This window comes from Rhinoraja longicauda, chromosome 28, assembly GCF_053455715.1.
Source record: "Rhinoraja longicauda isolate Sanriku21f chromosome 28, sRhiLon1.1, whole genome shotgun sequence".
NCBI classification, from domain to species: domain Eukaryota; kingdom Metazoa; phylum Chordata; class Chondrichthyes; order Rajiformes; family Arhynchobatidae; genus Rhinoraja; species Rhinoraja longicauda.
In genome coordinates this window covers 27,337,935-27,355,301 of record NC_135980.1, presented here as the reverse complement: position 1 = coordinate 27,355,301, position 17,367 = coordinate 27,337,935, and the positions used below count along the sequence as shown (strand labels likewise).

General features: G+C 43.5%; 1 protein-coding gene across 3 annotated transcripts in view; it reads right to left on the bottom strand.

Moving 5' to 3' along the window:
* Window positions 1-2,791: 2,791 nt before the first annotated feature.
* tmem259 (transmembrane protein 259) overlaps window positions 2,792-17,367 on the bottom strand; it is a 52,311-nt gene continuing 37,735 nt past the window's right edge. Inside the window, exons 8-11 of one of the 3 annotated variants that reach the window (XM_078423507.1) lie at window positions 17,109-17,192; window positions 6,559-6,691; window positions 5,175-5,274; window positions 2,792-4,280 (exon numbers count right to left, since the gene is read on the bottom strand). In XM_078423507.1, coding sequence (XP_078279633.1) covers window positions 3,528-4,280; window positions 5,175-5,274; window positions 6,559-6,691; window positions 17,109-17,192 — 1,070 coding nt within the window. In that variant the 3' untranslated portion in view covers window positions 2,792-3,527. Of the gene's footprint in view, window positions 4,281-5,174; window positions 5,275-6,554; window positions 6,692-16,915; window positions 17,083-17,108; window positions 17,193-17,367 lie in introns of those variants that run through there. The other 2 variants (XM_078423509.1, XM_078423508.1) reach the window with 2 other exon arrangements.

The following is a 17,367-nucleotide window of genomic DNA, read 5'->3' as shown; positions in this document are numbered from 1 at the left end:
CGCTGAGTGGAGAAGTACCATCCAGTATGGCACTGTGAACGTTGGCCACGTGTCATGAGCACACTGAGGTCCAGTGCAAGTGTCAGAAGGAACACACTACTTACAAAACCACCCATCCACAGGTCCCACCAGGCACCTGCTAGGCCATCTGCCGAACAGTCTGTGACTCCCATATTGGCATCATTAACCACTTCGTTACTCACAAAACCAACATGGAAATGTCATCCTTGATCCCTGCATGACTCTAGATCTGCACATTGGAAGCCAATTAACCTGCATATCTTTGGAATATGGGAGGAAACTGGTGTGCCAAGAGGAAACTCACATGATCAGTGAAAATGCAATGAAAATGGAAACAAGTCAGACTGAACCCGGATTGCTGGAGTTATAGAAACATAGAAAATAGGTGCAGGAGTAGGCCATTCGGCCCTTCGAGCCTGCACCGCCATTCAATATGATCATGGCTGATCATCCAACTCAGTATCCTGTACCTGCCTTCTCTCCATACCCCCTGATCCCTTTAGCCACAAGGGCCACATCTAACTCCCTCTTAAATATAGCCAATGAACTGGCCTCAACTACCTTCTGTGGCAGAGAATTCCACAGGTTCACCACTCTCTGTGTGAAAAAAAACTTTCTCATCTCGGTCCTAAAAGACTTCCCCCTTATCCTTAAACTGTGACCCCTTGTTCTGGACTTCCCCAACATCGGGAACAATCTTCCTGCATCTAGCCTGTCTAACCCCTTAAGAATTTTGTAAGTTTCTATAAGATCCCCCCTCAATCTTCTAAATTCCAGTGAGTACAAGCCGATCTAAATTCCAGCGAGTACAAGCCGACTATAAGGCAGCAGGTTTACCAGCTGCAACACCTTTCTCTTCTCTGCTTCAATGAATGACAATAATGACTTGGAGACACATGCACACTATTTTAAAGCAAACAAGAAGTCCATTTAATTAAATAGGAGATAATTGCTATATGAACCTGTTAATAATGCAGAAACATGTCACAACCCACCCTTTCCACGGTTCCATGCCAGTAGATGTCCATGCTTTCCTGTTGCTATTGGAACTACTTGTTCCAACTACCAGAAAAGCAGATCAGAGATTCAGCTTTTTGAACATCGTGAAACTAGCCAACTATTCAAGAGGCAGTTTTGGCTTCTTACAAGTTTTATGGCATCTTTATATATACCATTCAATTTAGTAGTTGAAGAGCTATCCAATCGAAAGTAAATTAAGCAATGTAAAAATGAGAAAAAGAGGGCAAAGAATGGAAAAACTCCTAAGCAATTGTAAAATGATGAAGCAGAAGCCGAATGCGGCACTATTTTTCTTGGTTGTGCTCACAAAATGCTGGAGTAACTCAGCAGGACAGGCAGCATCTCTGGAGAGAAGGAATGGGTGACGTTTCAGGTCGTGACCCTTCTGCAGACTTGACTTCAAGAAGGGTCTCGACCCAAAACATCACCCATTCCTTCTCTCCAGAGATGCTGTCAGTCCCGCTGAGCTACTCCAGCATTTGGTGTCTATCTTCGGTTTAAACCAGCATTTGCAGTTCCTTCCTATACTATGCGGAATATTTTTAGCTGACGATTTTTTTGAAAGATGTTTAAAAAGTGTATAAAAACAAAGTAGTGAGTATATTAATCATACAATGTTTCTGATAAGCTGTCAGCATCAGCACATAAACAGGTTCCTCTGGTTCTCCAATTTAAGTAAATGAAGGAGTTTCAGAATCTGGTGACTGAAAGCAGATCTGTCAATCACCCGGAGCTCTGTTACACTTCATTCGTGAACTGAATGCATTTATTGCGAGGCTTTAAGAGACCCATGAGAAATAGATCTAATCATTTCATCATATTGCCAGCTTTGGCAGGTGTGGAGCAGGGACAAAATAACCTAGGACAGGAAATAAGTCGACTTTGCAAAGTTCTCCTCAGGAACACCTGAAAACTGTTGTGTCCAAATTGGAGAAACTGTCCCTCAGACATATCAAGCAATGGCCGAATGTAGTCAAACTGACAGAATTGTGCTTCTAGACAATGTGTCCATCAAAATCCTGGGTCCACCTTGTGCCACCGGCAAGACAAATCCACCAGAGGGTCTGGAAATGGTACATCGGCAACTGGAATCTTCATCATTGACTCCATCCCCATGAAGTTTCATGGCATCAGGTCAAACATAATAAGCATTGCAATCTCCACCTGATTTTCACACATCATCCTCACTCAGCTCACGCTGTTTGAACAACACTTGAAAAAGCACGGGGATGAGCAAAGTACTTTAGTGATCTCGTCAAAAGTGGCTTGGAGCGTCACAAATGAGTGAACCCTAAAGGACGTATCCGCCAAATTACATAAGCAACAAGTAGCGAGTCAACCAACATGAGGATTAAACCCACTGGACCTCGTCCTCACCAACTTACCCAACCGAGATAGATGCACCTGTCCAACACCGTATTCACAGTAGTAACCACTACACATATTTGTGCAGATCAAGTCCTGACTTCTCATTTAGTATTGTGCTCAGATGCTAAAAGTGGTGGAATCAGAATACAAAGCTCTGACCAACAAGCTGAGTCAATGGATAGTTGTAGAATAGTATTTTATTCCAATGCAGTTGCACTAACCTTATGAGCTTAGGGCAGGTTAGTATGTTATAGATTCCACCTAGTGCTCAATCCGCAGTAATTTGAAGGCGAAGTTGATCGTCCCTTAACACAATGGTTTCAAAAAAATGAAACCAAGAAGAACATTTTAAATTCAATAAATACAGTGCATGTTTTAAAAGTAATTCACAAGCATGTTCAGATCTCATTTATTTGAATATGTACAAAGACTGAAACTCTTACATTACATTTAAATACAATATTGTCAACAAAAAAAATCAATCAGAATCAGTTCCAAATTAGTTAGGTTTAAAGTTTATTAGAAGCCACTGGAATTGCTACACTACCTTCTTTTGAATTTCTTCTGTATGTAGGCACCAGTTCAAGAAAGAAGACTTGAAAGTCTTTCAGGTAATAAGACATTAGCAGAATTGAATCAATACACGTCAAATTATTGCACTGTGGAATCAACTTACATGTATGTATGCTGTGAGTTCAAAGGAACAAGCATCTTCTACCGCCTTTCACACATTTGCCTTTTTTTGGGTACCCAGCTGCGAGTTCCGTTGATTCTTTTTAGGTCTTCCGCTGCCACTGCAGACCGATAGCGTTTCATTGCACAGGTGTAACAGTAATGCACACAGCAGTGCTGACGGTTAGGGACGTGGTGATTGAATGGAGGGGTTATCATTCCAATTGAGCTCCGACCATTATCGTTCACTGAGCAGGATGCTGCTCCACTCCCTCCTATTTACTTTAGGAAACCAGCTGAAAGTAGTGGGACATTTTGGTTTTGCAAATGAAAACGCTTGATGTTACAGTGGATCCCCCTTACCTATTGGTACATTTTTTGTGAACTTTTTAAAAGGGCCTTCTGATAACAAACCACCTGATAGAACAGCAAAAATGCCAGAAGGTTCATGAAACGCTGTGCCCACTTGTCTCTGTGTCTGTGCTCTTTGAAATATTAGTTTGGCTGCCACGGTCCATTTGTGACTGGTCAAAACTAACATCATTATCACGTAGAGATGAATGCACATGGGTTTCATTGTCTTGTGTGGGACACAGGTCCTGGCGGTCAGTTTTAGTGATAACTCCCTCTTGGTTCTCTGTTGCACAATGATTCCTTGTGCTGAGGTCCATTACTGTTTGAAGATCACCACTGTGTGAAGACACAGCTTGATTTTCTTCGGGACTTGAAGTTGCTTGAACATGTTCAATGGGACTAGAATCATTTAAAACATTCGGGATATTTGAACCGCTATTACTTAATGTCTCGTTCACAATGTCAGAACTCTCTGCAGAAGTATTCCTTTCTGGAGCTCCATTGCCTTCTGATATGACTGCTGCAGTTTCTGCTACCCAATTCAGATCACCACTTAATGGGGTCACCTCAGGGTTTGCATTCTGCATGCGAGTAGGTTGAATGCTGTCTGCTAGGCTGGGGGCATCATTCGACTGGGCTGGACCAGGAGTAGCTTCAAGAAGGTTTTCTGGATCAGTGGGGTTTTGTTGAACACTTTCTGTGGCAGTGTTGTTGTTGAGGTTATCCTGAAGTGTTGTCTGGTTGGCTTGGCCAGCCTGTTGGTTCTGGAGCAACATCTCCTGAATGCGAATCTGCTGAAGAATGGCAGGCAGTTCATAGTGATGGAAGAAGTAGATCATCGAGTGCTGGGAAAGAAAACAGCACTTAAAGTAAACATCCGAGCCAATGCCAAGGACAACTCACCTTACTCAAGTTATCTCCTTACACAGAACATAGCCACAAAGCTAATAAAACAATACAAAAAAACATCTATAATTGTAACTTGTTTCTTGGTTGTCACAAAGTCATGATTTTATTCAGTACAGAGAACACTGATTTGTGGTTTCTTAACAAAAGCCCTTAACTCCCGGCTTGTGACCTGGCATCTGTAAATCTATTATTGCACCTGTACCTTTACACCAGTACAGGAATAAGTGCACCTGTATTTCTATTATTGTCTCTCTGTAATAGTAAGGCACACAGCTCTGAAAGATTCACTTGCCATTTCTACTTTAAAGATCCTACCTATCATCTGCCCAGCATTACCTAATGTGGTTTTATTTTAAATTTTATTTGATACTGAAAATGCAAATTACATTACATAGGATATTTTATTATATAAATACAAGCTGTTATATGGAGATTGTTGTACAAAACAGTAGCAGAATGCATCAAGTTAGGCAGCCTTAGATGGGGCAATAGTGGGAATGGGTTTTAATAACCTAAGATTGGGACTGTGGGCAGAGCTGTGATCAATTCTGACTACCTTTCAGGTTAACAGATTCGGCAGTAATATAGTAATGAGTCTGAAGAAGAGTCTTGACCCAAAACGTCACCCATTCCTCCTCTCCAGGGATGCTGCCTGTCCCGCTGAGTTACTCCAGCTTTTTGTGTCTACCTTCAGCAGTAATGCATTCCACATTTACAAAGTCCAATAACTCTCCCCAGATTCACAGCCATGTGTATCCCAGTAAGACTCAATGTATTCAAGAAATCCATGGACCGCGGAATTTTTGTACCTGAATAAAGAATTTTTGTACCTGAATAAACAGCCAAGATGTTACCAAAGCCAAACTGCTGTACTGGCCATTGAAGCGATAATGATAGGCATAAAAGGCAAAGTGGTACAGGTAAAAGAATCTGTAAAATACACAAACACTCATATTAATTGATTGAAGGACATACATCAAGTATAATTATTACCATATGAAAGGAAACTTGTTGAACTGCAGCATATTCTCTTAAAGTCATAAGTGATAGGAGCAGAATTAGACCATTAGGATTAGACCAGAATTAGGTCAAGTCTACTCCGCCATTCAGTCATGGCTGATCTCTGCCACATACCAGACGTTTCACCTTTTTGATGCTCGTGCCCCTTACCAACGCTGGGGTAATTTACAGTAGACGATTAATCTAGCAGCATGTCTTTGGTGTGTGGCAGTAAAGAGGAGCATCTGGAAGAAAGCCACACCATTAAGAGGTAAAGACGCACTCACACAGCGTCTGGGGTTAGGATAAACCCATTGTATCTGGAGCACTGAGTGAACAGCACTAATTGCTCAGCCACGTGCCTTCTTCCTTAAAACCAAACATTGAGATGAAGTTCAGAGAACACAAGAAATACCAGTGATTTCAATTCCATGGAAACCATATTTGCAGTTTTGAAACATTGCTTTGCATAGCAATCTGGCAAATAACACAAAAATTGAATTACGATAATATGGACCCTGGAAAGAGACATCATTTTTCAAGGTCTACATTGTTTCAGGATTGTGCACCAACTTGCTTCTATGCAGCGTGGCCAAGGATGGGGAAATCTTACCAGAGCCATTGTTTCCATCACTATCCACAACCACATCCCAGCATGTGTGTTCAGGATGAAGTACGTTGCGGGAAAGTAGTAATGTCTACCACAATTAAATACGCTTAAACTTGCATTCAAATCAAATTCAAATGAACAGTGTACATTTGTGCAGAGCATGAAGGATAGCTAATAAAATAGAGGAATAATCCCTTGAAGGAGGAATGGAAATAAACCCGAAGCCATTTTAAAGTTTTTTAAAATTGAGGTTAGAATAATAAAACAGCATTAAAATTATACTAACTTCATGTTTAGTAACCGCAGAGATATATGATCTAGAATATCATTTGATCCGTAAAGTCTGAAGCTCTGCATGGAACAGCTATCCCCATAGGCCTGAGCCTTCATTTGTTTCAATGCAGTTCATTGAGAGCAAGACCTACAGTCCAGCAATCCCCAGATGCAGGAACAGCTTCTTCCCCACTGTAATCAGATGACTGAATGGACATCTCATACACTAAGGATGCCCACAAAACATATATTCCGCAAGATTCCCTATTAACATGCTAAATTTGTACTCATCGCTGCTGTAACATTTCTCAATTTAAAAGCAAGACACTTACCTAAGCCAATGGCGTTTGCTGGTGTTAGTGTGACAGCAAATTGCATCATACTGGTCCGCCAACCAGACAATTAAAATGATATAAAATGCCGTGGTCGTGTCATTGAAGAATTCCGACATTATGGCTTCCATCCCTGGTGGAAGAGAAGACGGCAGAGATCAGGTATGTAAAATGGTTTGCAAAAAAAACAAGAATCAAACCACTTCAATACAAATAAAAGAAACACTTGCAAATATTGGTATTAAGGAAGATTAGAAAGCTCATGGCTGGGAATACATTATCTTAAAGAAAAATCCCACATAGATCCCACCATAATTACCATTACAACTCGAAAGGAATTGAGAACTTATGATGTATGGCTTTTATTTTTTACATGGAAGCCTTGTGTCCCAATGGCCCAAGAATAATGAGCAAAGAAAACCGTTTGCTTTTTCCTACGGACTGACAAATGTCTATTTTCACAAAACAAAAGCAACCTGAAGACGCCATCGTCTATTCAGAGCATCGCAAACTTGCAGGATGCAATAAAATACATTTGTTTTCTATAATTATTAAGTGATGACGAACTACTTAGCAGTTTACACTTGGAAGTGGTATTAACAAGCAATTAGCACCCGTTGAATATTATTTTTAAAAGTGGAGACATTTAGAAAAGCTCCTAAATCAGGTTGGGATGTTAAAACGGCGATGAAGGCTGTACTAACTTCATGTCAAGATGCACAAAAACCATGGGATTGTGTCACAAAATACCACTTGTTCACAACACGTGTCAAAACTTTACTGAAAAAGGTAGGAGTTTGACACACTTTCCTTCATCGATCACGGTATTGAGTACAGGAGTACTGCTGTAACATGTCGGTAAGGCTACACTTGGGAGTACTGTGTACAGATCTGGCTGCCATTAAACTGGTATAGGTGCAACAAAAGAATTACAAGGATGTTACTGGTTCTGGATGATTGGCATTTCAGAATCAGGCAGGATTTTTTTTCACTGGAGTATAGGCGATTTATTAAAATCATCAAGGGTTTAGGTTGGGTGAATAGTCACAGTCTTTTCCCCAAGATATGAAAGTTTAAAACTAGAGGGTATATGTTTATGGTGAGAGAGGAAAGATTTAAGAGGTAGTTAAGGAACAATGTTTTCCACACATAGAGTGGTTCGTATGTAGAACGAGATTATAACATATAACATAACATAACAAAACTTTATTGTCATTCGGTATAAATACCGAACGAAATTTCAGCAGTCACAGGACACAGCAAAAAAGAAAAGAACACAGGACACACGACCCCAACACAAACATCCATCACAGTGACTCCAAACACCCCCTCACTGTGATGGAGGCAACAAAACTTCCCCTCTCTTCCCCCCGCACCCACGGACAGGCAGCTCGACCCCTACCGAGGCAACCGACACGCACAGCCCCCGCAAGAGGATGGAAGGCCCCGCGGCCGAGCCGCCCCGGGCACCGAAACGTCCCGCGGCCGCACCGGGCGATGTTAAGTCCAGCGGCCGAGCCGCACCGGGCACTGAAACGTCCCGCGGCCGAGCCGCGCTGGCGATGTTAAGTCCAGCGGCCAAGCCGCACCGGGCACTGAAACGTCCCGCAGCCGAGCCGCACTGGCGATGTTAATTAAGTCCAGCGGCCAAGCCGCGCCGGGCACTGAAACGTCCCGCGGCCGCACCGGGCGATGTTAAGTCCAGCGGCCGAGCCGCACCGGGCACTGAAACGTCCCGCGGCCGAGCCGCGCCGGGCACTGAAACGTCCCGCGGCCGCACCGGGCGATGTTAAGTCCAGCGGCCGAGCCGCACCGGGCACTGAAACGTCCCGCGGCTGAGCCGCACCGGGCACTGAAACGTCCCGCGGCCGCACCGGGCGATGTTAAGGCCAGCGGCCGAGCCGCACCAGGCACTGAAACGTCCCGCGGCCAAGCCGCGCCGGCGATGTTAAGTCCCGCAGCCGAGCCGCGCCGGGCGATGGAAGGCCCCGCGGGCGAGCTGCGCCCCGGGGAAGAGACCTAATAAAAGAAAGGTTTCCCCCGCCCCACCACACCCCCCCCACCACACATACACAGCCAAAAACAGAAACAAAAACCATCCCAACACCGACACAAACAAAAAAAAAGACAAACAGACTGCCAGAGAGCCGCAGACATTTAAAAGACATTTGGACAGGTACATGTAAAGGAAGGAACTGCAAACGCTGGTTTAAACCGAAGATAGACACAAAAAGCTTTTTGTGTCTATAGACAGGTACATGGACAGGATAGGTTTGGATGGATATGAGCCAGACATGGGTAAGTGGGACTCACTCGATTAGGCAACTTGAATGGCATGGACAAATTGGGCCAAATGGTCTTGTTTCCATGCTGTGATTATGACTCGGATTCAAAATAATCCCACTGCTCTTCCTCGGGACAGAGCTCTCCTCTGATTGAATGTAATTTACTGACAGTGGGATTTGTGTACATGACCAAATGCATTCTTTTGCTTTGAATTGCACCTTCTTTTTGTAAACTGGAGGGTTTTAAAAAAATGTTTTCGAGGCTTGCTAAGTCAACAGATTTCTTTTTTTTCTTTGGGTAGCCGACAGTGTTTTAGTGAAAATTCACCATCACTCGGAAACCTACAGCACAGAAAAGGATTAAGACTCACTTATTTGAGAGGGGAGAATAATGTCCAAAAATCAAAGTCGCATAAAAGGACGGGATAGAAAATGCAATGAAGCAACACAGGTCTGCTTGATAATCATGAGGAAAGATAATAAGTGATCCAAACAAAATTCAAATCAAAGGAGAAATCTCTTTCCCTTGATATCAAAGTCATTTCCTGCTCTGCTTTCTGCTCTTTGAGAAAGAGTTCCAAAGATTCATGAAGCACAGAAAAAAAAGAGATTTTTTTTCCATCATAAATTTTTTTTAAATTTAAAAATCTTTTAAATTAAAGCCATGTGCCTACTAGTTAGATTACCCCAGAAAAGGAAGCATCCTCTCCGCCCACCCTCGGGATCTTGTGTTTCAATGTGCACTCTGGCTCATCTCACCTCCAGTGGGTACAAACATTCCTCATAAGACAACATGTCCAGGTATTTGTCCAGTAACCTCCAAACTGCTTCATACAATTAATATCCTTCCTTAAATAAGGAGACCACTGCATGCAGTATTCAAACTATGGCCTCACCAACAAAATATAACTGAAGCACGTCTGCCCTACCTTGACTCCAACTCTCTTCACAATAGATAACAATCCTAGCTTTTCTAATTTCTTGCTGAATCGTCACACTAGACTATCACAAAAACATGGAGTGCCAGATCCCTCTGCATCTCAGAGGTCCACAATCACCACTTCAAATTATCAGTGATAAGGCCATATGCTTACATGCTCGTCTTTTTAATACATATTGGATGGGGAAAAGGCGCCAGACACATGGCGATGCCTGTGGGATGTGTCAGTGTAACCTACTAGTCCTACACTGTTGTATTCAAGCATGATTGTACATGTATAATATATTTTTTTACTGAACTGTATGAAAAAAGGATTTAATTCTAGGTACATTTGATAAAGTATAATTCAAATATAAAAATTGTGTGTGTGTGTGTGTGTGTGTGTGTATGTATGAATATACATGGGGTGGCATAGTGGCACAGTGGTAGAGTTGCTGCATTACCATGCCAGAGATCTGGGTTGTATCATGACTACAGATGCTGTCTGTACGGAATTTGTAAATTCTCCCTGTGACCACATGGCTTTTCGCCGTGTGCTCCAGTTTCCTCCCACATTCGAAGGATGTGCAGGTTTGTAGGTTAATTTGCTTCTGTAAATTGTTCCTAGTGTGCGGGATAGACCTAGTGTATGGGTGATCGCTGGATGGCACTGACTCGGTGGGCCAAAGGACGTTTCCATGCTGTATCTTTAAACTACATACACATACACGCTATTGCATTTCAAAAATAATACTTCAGATTCAATACATTTTAGGATAATCTAAATGTACGTTAAAGTTAAAAGCAGGTATTCGTTTTTAAATTTCACAATCTCGGTAAAAATGATGGGCTTCCTTGATTTTGCAAATTACAAAAGATATTTTGAGATGCATAAGTGACCAGCAGAATCTTGCCTATATATATAGTACCTCCATGGACAAAATGACTTCAACTCCATCTGAAACTTCTCAAATCTTAGAAGACAGCTACCCATAAATCACATCATTAATTCTTCATTTCAAAAATGGAATTTGCTGGAAAGCCAGTATCGGTAATTGCCTTTGAGAAGGTGAGTGAGCCAATTCCTTGAACCATTGCTGTCCTGCGGATGAACCTACTCCTACGCTAGTCTTGGGCACGCAGTTCTGGGATTTGATCCACGCAAGGATGAAGGAACAAAAAATATTTTCTTATCATAATGATGTGTGATGTGGAGAGAAACTGCAGATGGTGTTTCAATGTGCCTGCTGTCCTCATCCATACTGGTGGTAGAAGTGTGCACGAAGGAACTGCAGATGCTGGTTTAAACCAGACACAAAAACCTGGAGTTACTCAGCGGGACAGGCAGCATCTCCAGAGAGAAGGAATGGGTGACGTTTCGGGTCGAGACCGGTTAAGAAGTCTCTCGACCCAAAACGTCACCCATTCTTTCTCTCCAGAGACGCTGCCTGTCCCGCTGAGTTACTCTGGCTTTTTGTGTCTGTCTTTGGTGGTAGAAGTCATGGCTTTGAGAGGGACTGTCAGAAATAGCTGGGGTGTGGAGGGCAATGAAAGGAGTGAATGTTCACAGTATTGGATGAAGTGCCAATCATGCAGGCTACTTTGTCCTGGATATATCCTTTACGAACGCTGCTCGTGCTGCACTTAGCCAGGTAAATGCCGAGTGTTCCACTGCATTCATAAATTGCGTCCTATGTTCGCAAGCATGTGCTTGTTACAAGATCCAAATCTCTAACCTGTTCTTGTAGTCACGTTATTTGTGCCAGTTGAGTTCCTGGTCAATGGCAAGGTCTTCTTGTTGGACATGCCATTATATAGAAACATAGAAAATAGGTGCAGGAGGTGTAGGAGGAGGCCATTTGGCCCTTTGAGCCAGCACCGCCATTTATTGTGATCATGGCTGATCGTCCACAATCAGTAACCTGTACCTACCTTCTCCCCATATCCCTTGATTCCACTAGCCCCTAGAGCTCTATCTAACTCTCTTTTAAATTTATCCAGTGAATTGGCCTCCACTGCCTTCTGTGGCAGAGAATTCCACAAATTCACTTCTCTCTGGGAGAAAAAGTTTCTTCCCACCTCAGTTTTAAATGGTTAAGTAGGTATGCTGAAGATAGGTAGTCCTCTAAATGCTGTGGTTCATTAACTCACATTTGGTTGGCACGAGCAATTGCAAATGAAAGTAAACATTGGCAAACATCTCCACATCTGACTGCAGAGTGCGTTGCAGCTATTGTGGGACCTAAATGAATATGGATGTAGCCACCATCCAGGGATACTCTTGCAATAATTTCCTGGGGACCTCCAACAAACACAAACACTTCCATGTTGTGTAACAAGTTTGGAACATTGGCGTGTTTTCGCCATGAGATTACATTTGTTGTGAATAACCATTCTCCTGTTAATGTCCAACAGTGCCTGGTGAATGCTGGCTTCCGAGATAGGAGAACTGTTGCCATTACCATTTCGCATGGTAGATTTAGATTTAGAGATACACCGCAGAAACAGGCCCTTCGTCCCACCGGGTCCACGCCGCCCAGCGAACCCTGCACATTAACACTCCTACACCCACTAGGGACAATTTTTACATTTGCCCAGCCACGTCTTTGGAGTGTGGGAGGAAACCGAAGATCTCGGAGAAAACCCATGCAGGTCACGGGGAGAATGTACAAACTCCGTACAGTACAGCACCCGTAGTCAGGATCGAACCCGAGTCTCCGGCACTGCATTCGCTGTAAGGCAGCAACTCTACCGCTGCGCCACCGTGCCGCAAACTCCATGGGGGGACTGTGTCTAGGGTGTGTCTTTATATTCACAAGGACTGTGCAGTGGTAACTCCTAGCAATACAGTCAAGGACAGATGAATCTGCCACATGCAAGTTGTTGAGGGCAAGATCTATTATGTGTACACCTCGTGTCCGTTCTTCCACCTCCTGCCAGATTTCGTTTGGTAGATTTGTCCTTCAGGATTCAACTGGCTCACTCAACAGTGGTAGTACCGAGCAAAAGTTGGTGATGTGGCATCTGGTGACCTTTCTGTACCGTTGCTACTTCTTTTGTTGCTTCCAAGTGCTGTTCAACACATAGGGGTACTGATTCATCCATTAAAGTAAATTGGTGGTTAATCAGAGGTTTGATGCATTCGTCCGAGAATCCTTGGGGCTTGAAGTAAACATTGAAGGCTCTCACTGTGCACCACCATACCACTGCCTCCAGTGCAGCTGCCTAGCCAGTGGGATTGGATATGCAATGCGGTTGTCTTCAGAAGTAACAGAATCGTAATATGGACTGCAGAAACTGTGAAAAGCACAATCACTGAAGTTCAAACCTCCTCTGAATGAGGTGGGGCCAACTGAAATGTAAACCATAAAGTGCATGAAAATATGCAACCTTTATTTATCCAGCCAGGGTAAAATGAGTCAGCAATCAACTCTGGTGATAAAGTGCTGTGTTTCTGGTGAAATCACCAGGTAAGAGATGGCAAGGCTCATACATGAAGTTGTTAATTTAGACAATAGACAATAGACAATAGGTGCAGGAGTAGGCCATTCAGCCCTTCGAGCCAGCACCGCCATTCAATGCGATCATGGCTGATCACTCTCAATCAGTACCACGTTCCTGCCTCCTCCCCATACCCCTTCACTCCGCTATCCTTAAGAGCTCTATCCAACTCTCTCTTGAAAGCATCCAACGAACTGGCCTCCACTGCCTTCTGAGGCAGAGAATTCCACACCTTCACCACCCTCTGACTGAAAAAGTTCTTCCTCATCTCCGTTCTAAATGGCCTACCCCTTATTCTTAAACTGTGGCCCCTTGTTCTGGACTCCCCCAACATTGGGAACATGTTATCTGCCTCTAATGTGTCCAATCCCCTAATTATCTTATATGTTTCAATAAGATCCCCCCTCATCCTTCTAAATTCCAGTGTATACAAGCCCAATCGCTCCAGCCTTTCAACATACGACAGTCCCGCCATTCCGGGAATTAACCTAGTGAACCTACGCTGCACGCCCTCCATAGCAAGAATATCCTTCCTCAAATTTGGAGACCAAAACTGCACACAGTACTCCAGGTGCGGTCTCACCAGGGCCCGGTACAACTGTAGAAGGACCTCTTTGCTCCTATACTCAACTCCTCTTGTTACGAAGGCCAACATTCCATTGGCTTTCTTCACTGCCTGCTGTACCTGCATGCTTCCTTTCATTGACTGATGCACTAGGACACCCAGATCTCGTTGAACTCCCCCTCCTCCTAACTTGACACCATTCAGATAATAATCTGCCTTTCTATTCTTACTTCCAAAGTGAATAACCTCACACTTATCTACATTAAACTGCATCTGCCATGTATCCGCCCACTCACACAACCTGTCCAAGTCACCCTGCAGCCTTATTGCATCTTCCTCACAATTCACACTACCCCCCAACTTAGTATCATCTGCAAATTTGCTAATGGTACTTTTAATCCCTTCGTCTGAGTCATTAATGTATATCGTAAATAGCTGGGGTCCCAGCACCGAACCTTGCGGTACCCCACTGGTCACTGCCTGCCATTCCGAAAGGGACCCGTTTATCCCCACTCTTTGCTTTCTGTCTGTCAACCAATTTTCTATCCATGTCAGTACCCTACCCCCAATACCATGTGCCCTAATTTTGCCCACTAATCTCCTATGTGGGACCTTGTCGAAGGCTTTCTGAAAGTCGAGGTACACCACATCCACTGACTCTCCCTTGTCAATTTTCCTAGTTACATCCTCAAAAAATTCCAGTAGATTTGTCAAGCATGATTTCCCCTTCGTAAATCCATGCTGACTCGGAATGATCCCGTTACTGCTATCCAAATGCTCAGCAATTTCGTCTTTTATAATTGACTCCAGCATCTTCCCCACCACTGATGTCAGACTAACTGGTCTATAATTACCCGTTTTGTCTCACCCTCCTTTCTTAAAAAGTGGGATAACATTTGCTATCCTCCAATCCACAGGAACTGATCCTGAATCTATAGAACATTGAAAAATGATCTCCAATGCTTCCACTATTTCTAGAGCCACCTCCTTAAGTACTCTGGGATGCAGACCATCAGGCCCTGGGGATTTATCAGCCTTCAGTCCTATCAGTCTACCCAAAACCATTTCCTGCCTAATGTGGATTTCCTTCAGTTCCTCCATCACCCTAGGTTCTCCGGCCCCTAGAATATTTGGGAGATATTTGTCTAATATTTGATACTCGACCCGAAACGTCAGCCAATCCTTCTCTCCTGAGATGCTGCCTGATCCGCTGAGTTACTCCAGCATTTTGTGGCTACATACTAAAGAGACGTTATTGAAATAAAGGGAAAAAAATCATAAGAAGGCATGTCTACTGTGAGCACAGAACTAGCGGACAATCTGCTGATCTTGCGGTATATGTCACGCACGACTAAATGGAGACAATTACTGGCAGAATTTCAGCACATTTGGTGCAACATGATTAAGATAAGCAGTGGGCTGGCATCCAAGTCAAATCCCTGCTAACCAGTCTATTGTGGATATTGCAGCAATATGGGTTTCAATTCTCATTTTTGACAAATAAACGTGCAAGCTCCAAAGACATTTAGTGCTCAAAAGGGTTAATCTTACACAGATACCCATGCAGATTTCCATACTCGCAACAGATTCGGAAGGCAGCAATGTTAATAAAAACAGCATGTCATATTTTGCCTCAGTGGTCTACAGCCCGACTGCATGAGTGGTGAATGCTCTAATTCAAGTAACACTGCTCCCTTTTGGTTCCACCTTTTCACATCATCCCCAGATTCTCCCACAGATCCTTCTTTCCCACAACACCTCGCCCTTCTCACCCATCTTCCCATCCACTCCATCCATCGTTCCCTGCCTCTACGGTTCACATCTTCCCATCCCACCTCTCATATTTGGTCCCATTCTTTATCTCCTTCCTCCTAGATTCTATTATTTACAGCCCTTCATTATTTGAAATGGAGCTGGTAACTGATTGGATTCAAAATTAGCTTGCATGAAGGGATCAAAGGATAGTTGTGGAGGGCAGTTGTTTTGATTAGAGGCCTGTAACCAGTGGAGTGCTGCAGGGTCGGTGCTGGGTCTACTGTTGTTTGTTATCTATATTAACAATTTGTATGACAATGTAGTTAACGTGGTTACTAAATTTGCAGACAACACCACAATTGGTGGCAAGGTGGATAGTGAGGAAGGATATCTAAGTTTACAACAGGATCTCGATCAGTTGGGAAGGTGGGCCAAGGAATGGAAAATACAATTTAATTCTGACAAGTGTGAGTTACTGCGCTTTGAAATGTCAAACTAGGGCAAGACTTACAAAGTAAATGGTAGAGCCCTGGAGTGTGTTGCAGAACAGAGAAAGCAGAGAGTACAGGTACATGGTTCCCTGAAAATGGACAGCGTGGTAAAGGTAGCATTTGACACTTCATCCGGGAGAGTATCAAGTACAAAAGCTGGGACTTTGTGATGCAGATCTACAAGTTATTGTAAGAACACACGTGGAGTACTGCATGCAGTTCTGGTCGCACAGCTTTAGAAAGATGTCATTAAGTTGGAAAAGGTGCAGAAGCGATTCACTGGGTCGACACATGGGCTTGCAGGCTTGAGTTATGGGGAGAGGTTGGATAGGCTGGAACCTTTTTCTTTGGAGCACAGGAGGTTGAGGAATGACTTACTGAGATGTACATGATCATGAGGGGCATGGATAAAGTGAATGCTCAGACTATTTCCCCAGGGTAGAGACTTCTAAAACTAGAGGGCGCAGACTTAAGGTGGAGCACAGAAATTTAAGTGGGACCTCAGTGGCAATATTTACACCGAGGGGGGGATATCTGGAATGAGCTGCCAGAGGTATAGAATTGGATATAGTTATGACGATAAAAAGACATTTATTTGGACAGATATATAGATAGGAATGTAGGCATATGGTACTAGCCCAGTATCCCAAGTTGGTCTGCATAGATAAGATGGGCTGAAAGGCCCATTGCTGTGCAGCTCCATGACTCTTACCTCTACCACTCATTTTGCAACCCCTGTCGCTAACTCCACCCCTCCCTCCCACCTGACTCCGCCCACCAATCCACCCCTCCTCACCTGGATCCACCTATCGCTTGCCAGCTCTTGCCCACCCCGGCTTACCTTTTTACTGGCCATCTCCCCTCCACGCAGTTCAGATGAAGGGTCTCGACCCAAAACATCAACTGCCAATTTCCCTCCACAGATGCTGCCTGACCCAATGAGTTCCTCCAGCAGTTTGCTTTTTGCTCCCTCTCCAGCATCTGCAGTCTGTTGTGTCTCAATAAAAACTCTACAGATGACAAAACATTCTCACCAACGAGTGCTAGTATCACTGTAAGTAAAGGAGCTGCAGGAAATGCAATGGTCATGTTCATCTCCAGCATCTGCAACAAATCAACTGAAAGAAAAAATCCATTAATTGTAAATATGTCATCTAGATCACTGAGATTAAAATTATCCATCACTACTCCCTTTAAATAGACAAGAGACTTTGTTCTCTCATTTATATGGTACATCACTATTATTGAAAGATTATATTTTGTAGTAAATATAACTGTATGGTGGGGGCTTGA